The sequence below is a fragment of the Pyrenophora tritici-repentis genome, chromosome 6 (assembly GCF_003171515.1).
Source record: "Pyrenophora tritici-repentis strain M4 chromosome 6, whole genome shotgun sequence".
NCBI lineage: Eukaryota > Fungi > Ascomycota > Dothideomycetes > Pleosporales > Pleosporaceae > Pyrenophora > Pyrenophora tritici-repentis.
This window is the reverse complement of record NC_089395.1, coordinates 1,273,358-1,292,021: the sequence shown is the minus strand read 5'-3', so window position 1 is coordinate 1,292,021 and position 18,664 is coordinate 1,273,358. Positions and strand designations below refer to the sequence as shown.

Sequence of the window (18,664 nt, the reverse complement as noted above, 5' to 3'; positions counted from 1 at the left end):
TTTTTGGAAAGTCTGCTGGACAGTGATAATTTCCAGACGTACACCCCTGGTTCCTCTTCTTCGTTAGGCAAATGGATTATAGATGCCACGCGCATCCCTGATTTCTCTTCTCTATTAGGCGAAGAAGAGATTATACACATCATCTAGCCACCAAGCAACCCGCACTCCTTCTCTGGTGTGGAAAAGCCACGAGAGCTCCAGCATCAACCACGTCCCTGCTCTCCGACACATGCCTAGAAGGCTCTCATAAAAAACGGAATCGCCAGTCCAACTGCCCTCTCGTTTAAGACCCCAAACGACACTACCATGCACGACACCACCATCAACCACCTTCCCTCACGGCCTATCACCCCACAATCGCTACCTTTCCCCCCATAATCACGAGACCCAGGAAAACGTCCCGAGAAAACCACCAACACATGAAAAAACATCACCCCATCTCCATATCATCTCTTTATCTTTTCGTATAAGCAGCCGCTCGCTAGGTTACAAAGCTTGTTTCTTCACATTAGGTAGTGGTAGTTCTAAACGATGAATCAATTTAAACCATGCAATGTAACCAACACAGCAAACTTGACAGCGTTTGTCATAAGAAGGCTAATCAGGATATTCCACGGCACCTGTGTGTCATAAAATACATGGAATATCTGTGTACAAAGGCCACTGTAGTCGCCAAGCACGCCTACTAGATGCATGCCCATATAGTCAAGTATCTCATGCCACCCGGGTGGACATCTTCATAATCAGACATTGTGACATCATTCCTTATACTCATTCCACGCATAAATATACCAAAAGAAAAACCACACACACAAGCACCCAAACGCCAACTCGATTCATCTCAATTTAACCCTCCCCCATCCTCCCCTCATCCCCACATCCGCCTAATACACAAAATACCCCTGCGTCAACGGCAACGTCTCTGCAGGCTCAGCCTCACAAACCATGCCATCAGCCTCAACCGTATACCTCTCGGGATCGACCTTCATCTTCGGCCTCTTGTCATTAAACTTCATATCCCTCTTCCCTATATTCCTGCAATTCTTGACGGCCTCCACGCGCTTGCGTAGGCCGTACGAGTTTACGACGCCCGAGGCGATGGAAGCTTGCGAGACAAAGGTTATGCTGGTGGAAGGGACGAGAGGGGCGAACATGGGGCGCATGATGATGGGTTCGACGGTTGGGATGGAGGCATTGGGGTCGCCCTGTGGGGGTGGGTGTGTTAGTCATTGAGTTACGCGGGAATTAAGAGCATGGGGGTCTACAGGAGAAAGAAGAGGGAGGAATGGAGAAGACATACCATCATAGCCCAAGAGCAAAATCCACTCTTAACAACCAAACTCGGTTTAACACCAAAGTTCCTCGGTGTCCAAAGAACAAGATCCGCTACCTTACCCACCTCGATACTGCCGATTAGATGGCTCATTCCTTGCGCTATCGCTGGATTAATCGTATATTTGCTGATATACCGCTTCACCCTGAAGTTATCCGCGCCTGTACCTTCGTCCTCGGCTAGCGTACCGCGTTGCACTTTATTCTTGTGTGCGGTATTCCACGTGCGGAGAATGACTTCGCCGCAGCGGCCCATGGCCTGCGAGTCGCTCGACATCATGGATATGGCGCCGAGATCGTGCAGGACATCCTCAGCGGCGATTGTTTCGGCACGGATGCGGGATTCGGCAAAGGCTATGTCTTCGGGGATATTGCGTGAGAGGTGGTGGCATACCATGAGCATGTCGAGGTGCTCGTCGAGCGTGTTGCGGGTGTAGGGTCTGGTGGGATTAGTGGAGGAAGGGAGCACGTTGTCGTGTTCGACGACGGAGATGATGTCTGGGGCGTGGCCGCCGCCGGCGCCTTCGGTGTGGTAGGTGTGGATTGTGCGGTTTTTGAAGGCCGCGATTGTGGATCCTACGAAGCCGGATTCGTTGAGCGTGTCGGTGTGGATTAGGGTTTGAATGTCGTACTCGTCGCAGACAGTGAGGCAGGCGTCGATGGCGGAAGGGGTGGTACCCCAGTCTTCGTGTAGTTTGAGGCCACAGACACCGGCTTCGGCTTGTTGCTGCAGGGGCCGGATGTCAGAGTCGTTACCTTTGCCGGTAATGCCGTAGTTGAGGGGAAGACTGTCAATGGCTTGGAGCATCTGCTTGATGTGAGTTTTGCCGGGGGTGCATGTTGTTGCGTTGGTGCCGGTACTGGGCCCTGTGCCGCCTCCAAGCATGGTCGTGATACCAGATGCTATGGCTTCATAGGCCTGCTGAGGACAGATGAAGTGTATATGGGTATCGAAGCCACCTGGTGTCACAATCTTGTGTTCACCGGCAATGACATCGGTGCAGGAGCCTACGACCAATTTCGGATCCACGCCATCCATGACATCTGGGCTACCTGCTTTGCCAATACCGACAATGATACCATCCTTGATTCCAATATCGGCCTTGTAAATGCCAGTCCAGTCGATAATCAGGGCGTTAGTGATGACCGTATCAAGTGAATCTTTATCCGATCGTCCTCCTGCTTGACCCATGCCTTCTCTTAGCGTTTTCCCTCCGCCAAAAGAACATTCATCGCCATACTTGGTCATGTCTTTCTCAACCTTGATCCAGAGGTCCGTGGCACCGAGTCTTATCAGGTCGCCGGTCGTCGGGCCGAACATGGTAATATAAGCCCGTCGCTCCATTGTGCAAATGTCGATATGTGCACCATCACCCTCTGGTTCCGGTTGATGGAGAAATCCTCCAGCCTGCAACCTCTCGACGATACCGTTGATGACCTTCATGTCCCCGATGAAGCCGGATGCGATATTGTTTCCACCCTTGATTATTTGGTTGCCCGCAATCTGTACCAAGGTAACCGTCTTCGTGTCGCCCGGCTCGAAGCGCACCGACGTGCCAGCGGGGATGTCAAGTCGGTAGCCATGCGCTCGTACGCGGTCGAATTGCAGTTGCGGGTTTGTCTCGATGAAGTGGTAATGCGATCCGACCTATTATATATAAGCTGCACGCTCGGATTCCCTTGGTTCCTACATACCTGGATTGGTCTGTCTCCCATGCTCTTAACGTTGAGTTTGATCCTCTTGCGCCCCTCGTTCAACTTGATAGTTCCTGCCTCTCCCTTGACAGCTATGATAGCGCCCGGTTGCCTCGTGCCTTCGTATACGTCTGCATCGGGTAAAGGAAACATATCATTGGACGGGACAGGTAGGAACGATCCATATAGGGCTTTCGCAAGGTCTCCATCGTCGGTAGAAATGGGATGGTGGACTGTGACGAGGTATGTGCCGGTGGGGAAGGTGCCTTCTACCATCAACTCTGAGAGAGAAGCGACGACGGCGGGCTGCACATGGCGACGACCCAGCATGGTCTTGCCAATAGCCATGAGGTCCGCGACTGTGTGGTTTCCATCCCGAATAAGCTATTCGCGTTCAGCATGCGACCGGAGGCGCGCGGGCAGAGCTCGTACTTCCTGGAGGTTATTCGCGATCAACGCCTATGGCTATTAGCGGCATCTATGCGACTTCTGCTGTGACATACGGTTGCTTCGGCATGGTTGAGCTTCACGCCGCGGGCCAGTCGTCGTTGCGCGAGCAAGCCCAGCTGCGAGATGACGAGCTTGTCTAGCTGTTGCCAGGTTAGTAGGCCACAATAATTCGAGATGCACCACTAGAACACACCTCCCTGGGGACCAACTGCATGGTACAAGATCACAAGCGAGCAAAAGGAAACACAACAGACGCATCTGCTTTAGACTGTACGGTATATCTGCCATATTCTGCCGCTATGCCGGTATGCTGCGGGGTCGTGTTCGGCTACGGTACGATAAAGACGCGTACTGATAACTAAGGAACTGGCCGGATCGTTCGTCTGTGCGTGACCTTCACCTTGACCTGTCTCGTGCGCAATCAGGTCGTCGTGCCTGTTATGAGCCAAACAGACATACCAGACCTCCGCGTGCCACGGCTCTGAGGGAACCAAGTGCGGCATGACATACTGGTCGTTGGTTTTAGCAGTTGAGCATGTCGATCTACGCCTCATCTAGTCATGTGCCGCCATCTGTCTGGGTTGCGATGTCTCATATTCTTCAGTCCGGTCTTGACTTCATCGTTTCCTAGGTCTTTTCCATTGCTTAGTATCGTATCGGCATCATGGCTTCTCAATCTTCAGCTACCTTTTCTCTCCTCAAGCAGGCTGCGTCATGACATCGTTGAACGTCGCATATCCGTGATGCCACAAGAGGAGATTCGCCCGTTACCTGCAACTTACAATGCACTCTCTGTTGCAGCACTTGAGAGGAAAAGACGATGACGAGACGCTCCAGCAGCAACAACTGGGTCCGCCTCCCAAGAGGAGCAGAGCGAAGCCTCGACCCAAAGACCCCAACGTCCCAAGGAAACGCCTGCAGATAAACCAGAAATGTCTTTACGAACGTCGTTTGCCTGGCAAGGCGTATATATCTGCCCACGTTAATCGCCTACAACATGGCTTTTACAGGTCCGACGCGCTGCACGAGCCCGTCATCGACAATTTGTTCTTCGTTTCTGTACACTTTGTTTTTCATCCTCATGACCCGAACGCGCATCGCTTCAAGAGCGCCGAGATCCAAGTGTCTGTCCATGGCGACGATGGAGGCCCTGACGAGAAGAAAAGACCAGGCGACTCACATCCTCGGATTTTGAAGCACGCTCCCGAGCTGATGTTTGGTGCGGTTTCGCCAGAGAACCTTCAATGGAACTTCAGCTTGTCAAGTTCGCTAGGCGTATCTCAGGCACCCGTATCTGCTACACTGAATCCGAAAGCAGCCATGGCAAGTAGCTACAAGGTCTTTCACATGATGAGCATCCAGGGGTCAGTGCGGTCAAAACAGAGCCCACTAGGCCCCGAATACGATGCAGAGGATGCAAAGGCTGTCTGGACACTGCATGAAAACGTGCTTCAAAAATCAGGACTACCGCGCGAATTTGATTTTGTGCTGCTGGTACAGAAGCCGGAGAATTGCAAGAACATGTACCTGTCAGTGGACCTGGATGCGGATGTTGGAGCCTGGTATGGCACATATCCTCAGTGGTACACCAACCTATCCAAGTACATGCCGACGCAAGACTGTACGCTCAACTTCAATGATGACATCGGGCAACGTTTCCTGCCTTGTCAGCCAGGGCGAGGCTTCAACTTTGCAAATTTGATGCATACGCTGGACGAATATGTGATGATGCCGGGCACTGTGTATCCAACCACTGTAAGTTTTGTGGCGATTAAATCAACCCATTCTAATGATTGCAGGGTACGCGGGAAGGACAAATTAAGAATCCGAATCTCATAGATTACCAGTCGGTTAATGACTTCAAAGCCATCGAGGCCTCCTCCGCATCTGCTGTAACCAAGGGTCCTGGCTTGTCTTCAGACAAGGGCAAGTCACCTAATCAGCCTCCAAGCCAACAGGAGCGACATAGTTGGGCGCCCGAGAACGTCATCCGCGTGGTGTTAGAACATCAATACCCTCATGCCTTTGGCCCGCACCGATTCTCATTTGCACAGAGCAGTATGGAGCCAGTACGGTACCCGTCGATTCGACGGAGAAAATCACGAACGGGACTGAAAGAGTACGGCGCAAGTCAGGCTTTGCACGAAGCGGCTCGAGATGAACTTGAAGATGGAGGGGGGAAGTTGAAGGGTGGATAGACCCAGGGAACATGTTGTAAGATTAGTGCTGCCGCGCTGCGGGATATGCACGCAACGCATATATAATGATATCACTGCTGTCGATCTACATACCTCGTGCCTACCAGGACAGTGGTGTATTAATTTATACCTGGCAGATGGCAGCCTTGCCATTGGCAGCGGACGAACATGCAGTTCGCAGGGCACCGAGGGCTCGGCTGTGCGCCCAGCTGATTGCCACAATGGCGCAAGATGCATCCTCAGGGCGAGTAAAGTCGACGGCCACGCAACCCTCATCATCGATACTCCACATACTCTTCCAATAAATATCCCGATCTTTTGATCGCGTGATGAGCTGAGACTAACACTCATCTCCCATGGCGCCATGCCGGACCGTGGCAGGAGGAGGCAATGGGCCGGCAGCGACTGATTGGGCGCGCTTCTCTCCCATAGCTTCCACAGCTGTGCTTTGAAACGAAATGACGGGTACGAGCAGCTATCCTCGGGAGGCATCAAGTGGTAGACGCTTCTCTCTCGCCGCAGCGCGGTCGCGTCTTGTGTATCGGTGTTCGATGCGTATGTGAGGTTTGACTGGTTGGCGGGGAAAGCACGCCCCTGCAAGCTTCGCAGGCTTCCCACCACCCACGGGGCCGCATCGCTCTTTGCTCACACACAACGACGCGGTAGGTGTAATGAAGCCTGGCAACAAAGGCAGAATGCGACTAAATGTGTGGCCTGCTGAGGCGTCGAGGGCCTTTGTAGCCCCCACTGCTCGGGTTGGCTGTGTATTTTCTTGGTAGAATGATCCTTTTGATGTTTTTTCAGCCGTCATCGTCTTTCCTTCCCAGGTACTCAGTGAGAGACCATTGTGCCTTCCTCAGTCTATCGCGTCTTAGGCCATCGCGCAACGTTCCTTCTTTTTCTTTTCATCAGCGGGTAGACTCCGTAGCTTCGTCTTTCATCTATCGCTTCTAATCGTAATTTCCCACGTTCTTACTTTCGCTGCCGATCCCGGGTCCCGCATCCTCGATACATCTGACGTCGTTCCATCCTAATAAGCCCCAGACAACTACGAGTACCACTACTAAGTTTCGGGATACTCTATTGTTGCCTTTCCTTATCCGGTTAAGGAAAGAACATACAGAATCAGTTCGGTGACGAGGGTGACATCCAGAGGCTGCTGAGGTTAGCAGGTTCACCGCGTGTAGCAGGGACGACTGCTGACCAGAGTCTCTAGCTACTGGATCTGCCCTGTACCAACCAATTCAATGGCATACATGTCGCCATGCATCCGCTAGAGCTCTCATCACGTCCCATTTTGAAGCAAAACAACGAACCCAAAGCCCGGAGACGGTCGCCACCTTATCGGTGATAGGCGGTTGGGTAGCTAGAACACCACAACCGGTCTGTGGCATCGAATGGATTCCATGGACGATTTGAATATGGCGGCATTCCGCCCCCGCTCGCTGTCACCCAAAGTCCCTGATCGGATGTCACTGCGAATGCATGCTGGCAATCCTATGACACCTGTCCACTCTCCACACCATTCGGTGACATCTTCTGCTTCCTCCCGAACTCCCGTTCACTTCCTCACCATCCACGAGTATCGCAAGCAGCAACACACGCCCACGCTTCTGCGAAAGGGAACACCACCAGGAAAAACTCTCCGGAGAAAGCCTGCAGCGTCTACCTTGAGTAACATCGAACGCGTGCCTTCTGTAGCTCCTCCAGAGCGTTCAGAATCTGCCCCATCACTACGTCCTCTTCACTTTTCGCAATCAGCTTATCAGCTCAAGTCAAACGAGCCGCATTTCGAGCAACTGCCGCTGCTTGATTGGCCGCTTCGATCGCAATCCGCAGTGCCGTTTGCGAAAACAGGTAGCGTATCGAGCATTTCAACTACCAATTCGGTTAGTAAGGTTCGTTACTTCAACTCGAGAAAGAGACTGCCAAAGCCGCTTGTCAACAGAGACCCTGCATCTCTGCCTCCCCCGCTTGCAAACCTACACTCTGCCCAACCACGGCGCTCGTCTCCACCCGCTGCCTTGAGCTTCTCGTCCGCTGAGCGCACAAACTCAAGGGAAGCCCAAACCACATCTACACCCTCGACATTTTCAGTGTCCCGATTCCCGCAGCCGCCCCGCCAGGTAAACCCGCCGCTATCTCCATCCCATAATGAAGGAGAGCCCACCCGCATAAACCCACAGAACTACCCGACGACTGCGCCTGCGACACCGCCTGCAACTCCCGCAACTATCCATTATCGTGGCGCATCGTTCGACGTGGTAAACCCTCATGATTCGCTGTTACTGCACGACATCGTCACACCCTCACGAGATTTTGATTCGAGTGACTATCTCCCCCTGCGGACCTCTGAAGACGCTTACTCCGAGGTACTGAGTCTCATTGCCACTGTTGATATTGGCTAACAAACAACTAGATGGCGCCCAAACGAGCTGTGTACGGTGACTTCCGTGCAGCACATGCAGGTATTCTGAGACGTCCCGAAGACTCTCCCAGACAGTCCAACGCCGATCTCCCGCTTCCACCAACACCCGCTGCTGTGAGCGCCAATTCGTCATCATACACTTCCCCACTCTATAGTCCGGAATCCGATAATGCGCTTCCCCCGTTACCCGCCAGGTCATCAGCCCGCCTGTCGCGTTTTTCTTTGAAAGAATTGACTCGCAGTCTCACCAAAAGGCTGGGAAAGACGCCCGTAAAGATACAATGTGAGGAGCTGCGGGACATGCGTGACCAAAACATCAGCAGGGCGTCAATAAGTAAGAATGGAGAGTACCCACGCCCGCTGGACCAAACATATGTCACTACGCCAGAGACCTCGTACTTCCCAGTCGGTCCAATGTCCCCAATGACACCCGTCAGCCCTGCTTCTCTCCAAAGCTTCCACGCATTCTCACCCGAGCAGAACGGAATGGAAATTGCGCAAATGGACGAAGAGGATGAAGTCGAGGTCGAGCCACTCTCGTCCATGATACCAGATGAACCATCTACCCAGATCGGGCGGATAGACGACTCCCAATTGCCATATTCTGTAGAAGGCGGCTTTGCGAAACCCTACTACGACGACCTCGACTCAATATACCCGAGCTCATCCATCTACACTGGAGATAACCGGCACAGATCGCACTACCAGCAGGATTCCGCAAGCACACGCAATAGTCATGGCAATCAATTGGCTCGGTATAGCAATGCGAACACAAACAATTTTGTGAATGGAAACAACCATGACAGCCTGTACGATTACAGCAGCTCTAATAGGGTTGACCGCCAGATGTTGCACATGTTTGCCCAAGAGGCATACCAGCGTTCAGTTGAGGAAGGGGATCCGAAAGCGGACACAATCAGTAAACTTATCGACGAGTACAACCCCAATGAAACAACAGACACGACTTTGCCTACGCCCCACGAAGAAAACACAGACGTAGGAGGCCATAACGAATCGGGTTCACACCCTTTTGTGAACCGTGCAGCCGTCGCTCATGTCCATCAGACAATGGTCGAGCCAGATGTCCGTCGGTTTGTCACACCCCATTACGATAACATCATTTCTCCGGTTGAGCGCGTTGTCTCTAGGCGGCCTACTTTTACTCAACACCCCGGCTTACCTCCTCATAGGGCGGCTCCTCTCGCGCCACCGTTTGAGTATGATGATGCATTATTCATCCCGTCTTATCCCGGGCAGTCTGGTCTTCTCTCACAAAGCTCCGGCTATTCGTATGGCAATACGCGGGAGCTGTTGCAGATATCACCGTCCAATACCCCAGTCAAACTTGTTGCCACACATATCTTGGAGCCGTCCTCGTCCTACTCCCAACCAGAAGTCAAACCGCTTGAGCCTTCGTCTTCATATTCGCAAGCTGAGAGTGCGCAAAGCCCAAGCACCCCCAAAGAGGCACTCGATCAGGCCGAACAAATTTTTCAAGACACTGTCGACAAGCACCAGAGCAGTAGCAAGATACCCGCGATGTGGGCTAGGCGCAACTCAGCGAGCCTCTTGCTAATCAAGACGTTGACAAATAGGTCGTCTGGCGCCCCCCAAGACGTTGAGAATCCTTTCACAGGCGAAGGTGGAGCTACAGCAGAGGAGAAAGCTGACTGGGAGACTGTTGGCGGAGACAGCCCTGGTTCAAAAGCTCGTGAGTCAATGGACAGCATTGCGGACTACAGCAGCAGTGAGGGCACTCGTAACAGCCTTGGTCTAACCTCGGAGAGGTCACTTCCTTCCTGGGCTAATCAGGCCGTTTCTCCGGCTCGATCAGATTACTACAACCATCTAAGTCCGAAACGCACCGAACAACATCACCATTTCAGCTCTTCGCCACCGGAATTGAGGCCTCGCGCTATCATTCGTACCGCACCGAATGTGTCGTCTTCTCCAATGGCTATTAGCGCACCCGTTTCGAGAACCACACCTGTGCTTCATTTGTCTACACACCCCGAAGATGTTTTGGGACGTGGTGCTGTCGAGCAGCCTTATGCATTTGCTCCTTGGGCAGACCGATACGCCTTTAGCGACAAAGAGACCCAAGAGCTGCTGGCTTCCGGTCCCAATGATAATATTATTGTCGACCAGCAGAGTGTCGCACCCAAGCACCAGGCGCGTAGGGATCAGCGATCTCAAAGCGACGATACCGTAGCGACATCAAGCACTGCAGATGAGAGTTCCTTTGAAAGCAGCCCTGTAGGCCTCGAACGCGAGAACACGTTTGAGAAGTTTTCAATTGTCGGCCCAAAAGGCAATCTCACTGGTACTCCTAGAGGTACAGGCATGCACGAGGCTGGTAGCAGCATTGCGGATACTAGCAGCCCAGGTGTGAAGCTGAGTTCAAGCGTCGGTCGTCAGAGCACCCGTTCAGACTACAACGGGTTCTATGCATCGCCGTTCCCCGCTACAGGCAGCGTCACTCGCATCAGTCAAACTCTGCCACAGAGCACACCAGAGCATATTAGAATATCGTCTGAGACGTCTTTCTCCCCTACACCAAAGGGTCTAAGCACAACTCAGGAAAAGTCTCCGAATCCAGGTTCCCGCCAGCATATGCGCAGCTCTACCACATTCCTACGTTCACAGCGTCGCACGAGCCGGTCTGCTGTGCCAGGACAGACGAAGCTCCGGCACATGTTTCTTGCTCCAGACATTCGATCGACTACTTCGACTCATGGTGCTCATATTACACGGGTCATGAGCGGAAGCGACCGTCCATCGACTAGTGACACGAGCACTCCGCTACGTCCTTCACACCCAAGCCTCGATATACATTCTCCTCCTGCACGAAGCCTGCTTGTTCAAGAGCATTCGCCTCATCTCCTCTGTATAGAGCGCGATACCAATCCTGCTGATGAGGCACGGCGACGCAAATTGTCATGGATAATTCTTGGAGCATTCTGCCTTCTGCCGCCCACCATCCTTCTCTTTCGCTTCCTAGGAGACAACATCATCGCTTCGGTTACAGGAGGTCGCCTTGGCCACGTCACGCCGCAGTCGAAGAGAACAGCACTCATCGCTGGTATCGCCGTTAATGTTGGCCTTGTCACTGTGCTTTTGGTTCCTATATTGGTTGCCCATGCGATGAAGGCGGTATGATGGGGTTCATCAACAGTAAGCAATACCGTTATATCATCAGAACATGGACTAATTGAAGCCATCAGTATATTCTACCAAGCTGAAGCTGGAGATCAAACGCTACAGACACGCAGCGCGTGCTCTGAGGCGTTTGTCACTCTGCATCCCAAGGAATTACTCATACTGCTTTTGTGCGACGAAAGTTCGACGCAATCACCGCCAACGCGGTATCCATTCGTTTTCTCAAAACCTATCTCCTTTGTCTCTTTTGTCGCATTGCATGGTATGGCGTTTGAGGTTCAGGCTTCCAAAAGATCAGGCAATATCGCCTTTTTCCCACTTTCTCTTTCTCATGTGTAGGAGGTTATTGGGGGTTGGCGTTTCACACTTGATGCATAGACGGATTGAAATATCCCGATGAGTAATAACATTTCGTAATGGGTTATAGTCGTAGGCTACCTACTGGCGTAACTTTTCTTCTTTGCAATGTCAAACTACTGGGTTGACGCATCCTGAAGTGGTCTTTGCCTTGCTTTTTCGTTCTTGTGATGTGTGGCGCCGTGAATTGGTGGGGTAGTGCTATTCTATCGAATAGCTGTATTATTAAGTAAGGGAGCTATTAAGCTTAATTCCTAGACGAACCGGACAACTTATCGGACGTACGTACTGTAGTACTTTGTGTCTTTCTTAACCCGTTTCTCCACGAAGACATAGGTGATTTTATGCCTCACACTATTTAATGGTGCACAGGCCGAGAATGACACGCAATAGGAGATCGACTTCTAAGGAACCGTTACAAGACGTAAGGATCTAACCATGTTGGTTGGCAATATATCTTCAAGGCTAGAATTTATCATCTCGCGAATACATACTTGAGTTCCTCAGCTGGACTCATCGTAACCGCGACTCTGCACTCCAAATCCCTTCCCTTACTATCTGCCTGATCCCAGCCCATAATCTTGATTGTCTTATATGTCTGCAAAATCCTAGCCACTGTGTAGGCAATCTCGACCTGCGCAAACTTTTGGCCGGGGCAGGCTCTCTTTCCATGATGGAATGGCAAGAAGTTCCAAAGCTCTGGTGTCCAACATTTCCTTCCTTCATCAGCATCCAGCCATCTTGCTGGTATCCACTTGTTTGGGTCGTGAAACCTCTTCCCCTCTATCGCGGGATATAGATCGGGATTTTTATGTACCAACATGATTGAAAATAGCACCTTTGTACCCTTCAGGACACCAATCGGCTGCATTCCATCTTCCCCTCCTCCTCTTGGTAATGTTGTGTCTCTCAAAGCACACCTGAAATTGAGCGGGACTGGAGGGTAGAAACGAAACGTCTCGTCAATGACTGCGTTCAACATCTTCATTTCTTGCAGATCTTTGACGCTGGGCGTAGTTGCTGCATCTCCCTCTCCAATTTTATCCACAATTTCCTTTTTTAGCGTCTCGAGAACAACAGGGTTTCGGCTCAACTCAAAGAACAGGAAAGAGAGTGTTACAGCCGTGGTGTCACGGCCGGCAACGAGTATGGTGATCATTTGGTCGCGCAGGAATTTGGCATCGCGAGTGTGGAGTGCGAGAGAGTCGAGGAGGTTATCGCGAGACGAGAGTTTGGATTGGAGTTGATCGGACGTCAAGGCTAGAGACTTGTAGATGTAAGGATAGACAAAATCGTCCAAAACCTTCAACTCTTGACGGAATTTCGTGCGGGAGAGAAGCCAGGAGAATTCGCTGTCTGTTATCAGCAAACAGCTTATGAGAATAATATGGAGTGGATCAGGCCTTGGCAAGATGAGAGATAAAAGTACTTACTCCATGTTGTCAAGGTCACTCTGCCTCTGAAGGATATACTTGAATGCTTCCGCCACTCTCAACTGGGGGAATTTCAAACAATTCGTTGCTTCTGAGAAGAGGAAGTCTGTCGCTACGTCAAACGTATACCTTAAGAAGACGTTCAACAAATCTGGGCTTTCTGATCGATCACCTCGTTCGTCTAGAATATCTATCAACTGGGCTACGTGGCCCTCAAATATCGCTGTGTCGACTACATTTTCTTTGAAAAATATGGGCTTCATCTTGGTTCTTGTCTTTCCCCATAGCTCACCGTCAATGGCGAAGATACTGTCGCCAATGAATTCTTTCCAGACTTCGTGAAACCGTTCGCCCTTGCCATAATCGGACATCTCGCTCACAAGGGTTTTGATGTTGGAGGGATCGACAGTCAGAACAAGACGACCAGACAGTCCACTATTTAGCTGGGCAGTCATACAAGAGCCCTTAATGGTTGAGGTAGAGGTTTTGGTACCCGAGGACGAGATGGTCGAGGAAGAGTCCTTGTAGCTAGCAGACGCAAGGCAAGAGGCGAAAAAGCTGATCTCTTGATTATTGGCGCTAGCAACCACGTATTTGTAGATGAAATCAATGCCTATGCCCAGATGTCAGTTTCGATTCTTAACCAGCTTTATTGGTCTATGGTGGACTGACCAAACGGCCAAGAGGATTGGATTTCGGGCGCCCTTGCACCAAGCCTCTTGAGCTTTCTTGACATTTGCCATTTTCGAAGATTGTAGTAGATCAGAATGAATATGAAAATGGCAACACTCGCTTGCAGCCCGTTGAGACTAGCTAGCATAGTTTGGATCATACTAGAATTGGAACAGATATTATAATGATTTGAGAGATTGAGAATAGAGTGACCTAGAGCGGTTTCGATTGTGTCTTTAATTGGTTCTATTTGAACGCGACAGGACAACTGATAAAGATCGTCCATAACAGTCTTAAGTAACTGGTTTATCCCACAATCCTATAACATCCCTCAAGTTTAGCTATTATCCCGCATACGGTGATCCGAAACGATCATGATGTGGGTGTACCGGCTTCCTTAAAGTAGAAAATGGCTCAATTGCGGATAATTGCTGATTGCGGAAAATGGCTCAGATGCGGGAAATGGCTCAATTGCGGAAAATTGCTGGATACGAAGAATGGCTGAATGTGGAAAATTGCTGAAATACGATAAGGGCTGAATTGCGGAGAACTGCTGAATTGCGAAAAATGGCTCAATTGCAGATCTTCTTAACACGTAACTTATACTGCAATCCTCCAATGTGCTAGACTTTAGTCAGTATCCCGAGATCTTCGGTTTGGAGACGTACATGTATCACCCTTCTTGAAGTCGAAAATGGCTCATTTGTAGATTTTCTCGGCATTCCATTCATACCGCAAACCGCGACTACCGCAGAAGTCCAGCTACAGGGGTTTTGTAAATGCTGTCTAGTATGGGCCCCCTGTCGTCTTCTTCTACCGAAAGAAATGATGGATCTGCGTCTGATCTTACCCTGCACTCCAACACAGACAACTATTCTCCTAGGATGGAGCGCGATTCTCTCATCGGAAGAAAATAACAGGGGACCCGTACTAAGCAGCATTTTCAAACCCTCTGCAGTATCCAGATGTGTAGGCCTAGAGGCGTGGTGACTACAGCGGTCGCTTTGAAGTCAAACATGGCCTATTGGTGGTATCGTGTCACAGGAATTATGCGACTATTGTGTGGGCAATAGCAGCCCACTTTTGAATAGTCATTATTTTCGCCAGCGCAAATGGCCGATCCTTTTGCTCGTCCGATAGCGTGCCCTGGTAAAATGTTTCTTTAAGGCGATATAAGAACTCTGTCAATGACTGTCTCCAGGCTGACATCTGTACAGCTCTCTTATCTTGTTTTCCCTTCCTTCTACCACAACTGGACAAATCATCGCAAACATTTATATCAATTCTTCAACCGAGAAACATCCTCTAACGTCGGCTCCAGATGTCGCGCAGCCAAGCTGAGACCATACCGACTATGTTCACAATACAAGATAGGGAAGAAGATCGTAAGAGATCAAAGTCGAAAATTTCAGATCTGTCTGAGAAGCAAAAAGACTGGAACATTTCGGTGGTCAAAAAACTTCGAAGAGAAACCTGCCCTAATCGGGTTGGGACACTGGCAAAACTACGAGAGTATATGCTATTCGCCTCATCCGAAATCTGGGTTCGCAGTCAAGATGGTGTACAACAATTCAAAGCTCTGTCGGCCAATGCCCGCTTTAGCCATTACGTCGTGGATCCGTTCTATCGCTGGTACGGATTGAACGACCGTGTGGTGATAACAGCAGGGTTGGGCCGAATCGGCTTGATAGACAGCTTAGGCCAGCAAGATAGTTGTGTTAGTAAGTCAAGTGCGAAGACAATTTTGTTAACGAAGAACATTGCCTGACATTCACTATTTCTGGTTTTTAGATGGCGGAAGTTTCAACTATGCTGGGTTATACAAGATGCCTGTCGAGTACGAAGCACTCCAACGCAGATGTCTGAACCAGTTACCGCACTGTGGCGCTCGGGACGTACAAGAGCTGCGAGGCGAATTGTCTCGAAGTATAGCTGCCTTCTTCGGCAATGACTGCTGCCATCTCACTAGCACGGGTTTCGGAGCCAATGTCCTTGCCTTCCCCGCTATCATTCAAAACGATTGGATGGTCATAATGGACGAGAAATGCCACAAGTCGATGTTTGTCGGATCTTTTCTCTCGGAAGCTGGTATGCGGAAACGCTTCAAGCACAACGACATGGAAGAACTGGAGTCTATTCTCAGAACAGCCGGGAGGAGGTATTCGAACATCATGGTTGCCGTAGAGGGCATATACAGGTGATTGTTACTACTGAGACTATCGATATCTGCATCTAACATGAACCAGTATGGACGGGACTATGCCCCCTCTTGAGGCGCTTAACGAGCTCAAAATACGCTACAAATTCACCCTCTATTGCGATGAGGCCCACTCATTCCTGTCAGTCGGGCGAACGGGTCGAGGATGCCTGGAGTATTGGAACGATAAACACCCTACGAGGAAACTTCCTGCAGACCTTATAGATATCCGAAGTGGAACCTTTTCAAAGGCTGTCGGGGCTATCGGCGGCTTTGTTTGTACGTCCAGGCGCTTCGACGCGGTTCTACGTTGTCAAAACGATAAACTAGCCGAAAGATGTGAATCGCTTCCTACAGCAGCTATCCTGCAGGCCCTCTGGGCCTTGAAAAGGCCCCTGCATCTCGCAAACAACATCGCCAGACTCCGAGGTATCTCTGAATTTTGCCACGAAGAGCTTGATCTTCAGGGTGTGTATGTATACGGAGATGGCGAAACTCCCATGCTTCCCGTACATACAGGCGCCCCGACCAGAGCTTCCGAGCTGTCATACCTACTCCGCAAACTTGGTTTAGTGTGCCCTCCGATCAGCAAACCAGCTGTAGGAATATGGGAGAGTCGAGTGAGGATAGGCTTGTCTCCCGATTTCACTGATGAGGATGTGAATACCTTAGTAAGTGCCGTGGTGCAGGCGTGCCATAAAATAGGGATTTCAAGACCCTCCAAGAATACACGCCGCCTTTTCAAATCCATCACGTCTAGGGACTCCATCCTGGAGGAAGAAACCGCTCGAGCTTTGCAAGAAATGACCTGTTTGTTGGACAGCCAGATTGCCAAAGCAGCGGGGAGCCATATGGCAAAAGAAAGGCATCCCCAAAATATTGTCCAGGCCGGCTACGCAGCTCTCAAAAAACATGGTCTCGGAGCCGGCTCGTCTCGTTTTATTCTGGGTACATTCTTACCTCATCTAGATGCAGAGAGCCTTACTGCGGTGATTCTCGGGCAGCCAGCCGCGATCACTTACGCTGACAGTGGACTCGGTCTTATGTCTACCGTCGCTGCTCTATGTCGGCCGATCATCAGCTACAGCCAACACAACTTTCTCGTTCCTGTAGACGCACCTTCCGCGGTGAAAGACGGACTCCGCGTTGCTTCAAGGAGTTGTGGAACTACTGTTATAACATATACTGGGCTCGAAATGTTAGTCATGCTATTAAGGGCAGCAGATGGGGATGCACGCGTCTATAATACGGTTTACGTCTCCATTCGACCGGGTGGCGGCGTTGGCACCGATTTGTGCGGTCTCACTGCCAGACTTGCAACAGCACAGCGAAAAAACAAGAATAACGTCACTCTGCTTATTGACAACGACGATGGACGTCAGCCAACCAACGTGCCTTCGAAAATATCATTGGGACCCGCTGTAAACGTGAGCAAGCCATTGGAAGAGCTTTCTATCCGAATCTTGATCTCTGGATCCTACCGAAGCGCTCTCGGCCTTTGCGGTGGATATATTGCAGGTGATAAGGCGATAGTGGAAGAGCTCAGGTATAGCAGTTGTTGTTACATGTTCAGCACTTCCCCTTTGCCGATGCACATGGCAATGGTAACTGAGGCTTTGGCAACTTCTCATTGTGCCTTAGAGAACAAGAGCACCCAATCTGGAAGGGGCTTCCATAGGAGCAAGATCTTCGGCGATCTCTACTATTTCGGCTTCGCCCTCTTCGTTCTACAGACCGTTAGTCTCCTTCTACTGTTTGTGTTCTAAATCTGCAACGGTTCTTCCTATGGCAATTTCCTATGCCTCGGGCTTTTATTACTATAGCTTAGTATTTTATTTAAATTTCCCCCCCAAGTTAAAAAACAGTAGGTTATATGGGTATTACTAGCTACGTTGATACTATCTATCTTATATACGAAATTTGAGAAGACGATATTATAGAATATCGAGATTGTATCTTATAACGTGACAAACCAATTCACAATATCGTTCGAGAGTCTTCCATCAGCTCAAATATCGAAAGTCTGCTCACATACCGCTGTCACTGTTCTCACCGCCCTCCTTACCGCCCTTACGACTCTCAACTGGGGCAGAAGGGCGCAGACTCCGCAACAATCAATCGATTGACATGATTGATTCCTATATAGGTTAAAGAATTACTTCATTAGGCAGCCTTTAACCTAGATAGGAATCAATCATGCCGATCCGATTGATTGTTGCGGAGTCTGGAAGGGCGGCAGGCAGCAGACGGGCGGCGGGCGTCTCTCACCTTCAGGTGGTATTATTGCCATATAAACACCTCACACACTCACAATGACCATCCCTCCTACACCCACAACCTCAATTTTCAGAAAGAGCTACAAGCATACAATACCATCAGGTGCACCGCAATCAACACAACATGTCAATACTTGGCAAGCATGCAGGTGAAAACCTCAACACGACGCCTTCCGTCGACACACTTGACGGCACCTGGGTGACATGAAATACTTGACATACTCGAGTCAAACGAACACTGTAGGCGCCAAGCATTTCTATCAGAAACAGAATACCGACGTCTACCAATACTGTAACTGTCAAGTATTCTATGTCACCTAGGCGCGTCCACTCATCCGCCGCTCGCAAGCAATTCGACAAACCGTCGACAGTGCGAAAGAAGTGGAACTTATTCATTCGACCGGACTGTTGCCGCACCCATCGGAGTACAAGACAACACCTAAGACACATGTGAGCAGTTACAGCAG

At 50.4% G+C, this 18,664-nt stretch overlaps 6 protein-coding genes across 6 annotated transcripts; 3 read left to right on the top strand and 3 right to left on the bottom strand.

Annotated features, from left to right (window-relative positions):
- Positions 1-884: 884 nt before the first annotated feature.
- Positions 885-3,375, bottom strand: PtrM4_117050 (UreC, Urea amidohydrolase (urease) alpha subunit; the record flags this gene model as incomplete). Its single annotated transcript, XM_066108251.1, has 3 exons — positions 885-1,205; positions 1,301-2,980; positions 3,028-3,375. The coding sequence occupies 3 exons, from the start codon at positions 3,373-3,375 to the stop codon at positions 885-887; spliced, it is 2,349 nt and encodes a 782-aa protein (XP_065961436.1).
- Positions 3,376-3,411: 36 nt separating this feature from the next.
- On the bottom strand, positions 3,412-3,691 carry PtrM4_117040 (UreA, Urea amidohydrolase (urease) gamma subunit; the record flags this gene model as incomplete). The annotated part of the gene is made up of 3 exons (XM_066108250.1): positions 3,412-3,486; positions 3,531-3,617; positions 3,671-3,691. The coding sequence occupies 3 exons, from the start codon at positions 3,689-3,691 to the stop codon at positions 3,412-3,414; spliced, it is 183 nt and encodes a 60-aa protein (XP_065961435.1).
- Positions 3,692-4,260: 569 nt separating this feature from the next.
- Positions 4,261-5,675, top strand: PtrM4_117030 (uncharacterized protein; the record flags this gene model as incomplete). Its single annotated transcript, XM_001935052.2, has 2 exons — positions 4,261-5,232; positions 5,277-5,675. 2 exons carry the CDS (start codon positions 4,261-4,263, stop codon positions 5,673-5,675), a joined length of 1,371 nt encoding a protein of 456 aa, XP_001935087.1.
- A 1,406-nt stretch (positions 5,676-7,081) lies between these two features.
- On the top strand, positions 7,082-11,262 carry PtrM4_117020 (Mating-C multi-domain protein; the record flags this gene model as incomplete). Its single annotated transcript, XM_001935051.2, has 2 exons — positions 7,082-8,047; positions 8,095-11,262. 2 exons carry the CDS (start codon positions 7,082-7,084, stop codon positions 11,260-11,262), a joined length of 4,134 nt encoding a protein of 1,377 aa, XP_001935086.2.
- An 832-nt stretch (positions 11,263-12,094) lies between these two features.
- Positions 12,095-13,872, bottom strand: PtrM4_117010 (CypX, Cytochrome P450; the record flags this gene model as incomplete). Its single annotated transcript, XM_001935050.2, has 3 exons — positions 12,095-12,971; positions 13,053-13,665; positions 13,725-13,872. 3 exons carry the CDS (start codon positions 13,870-13,872, stop codon positions 12,095-12,097), a joined length of 1,638 nt encoding a protein of 545 aa, XP_001935085.2.
- A 1,173-nt stretch (positions 13,873-15,045) lies between these two features.
- PtrM4_117000 (Aminotran-1-2 domain containing protein) lies at positions 15,046-17,687 on the top strand (the record flags this gene model as incomplete). Its single annotated transcript, XM_066108249.1, has 3 exons — positions 15,046-15,445; positions 15,516-15,921; positions 15,971-17,687. 3 exons carry the CDS (start codon positions 15,046-15,048, stop codon positions 17,685-17,687), a joined length of 2,523 nt encoding a protein of 840 aa, XP_065961434.1.
- Positions 17,688-18,664: the final 977 nt, after the last annotated feature.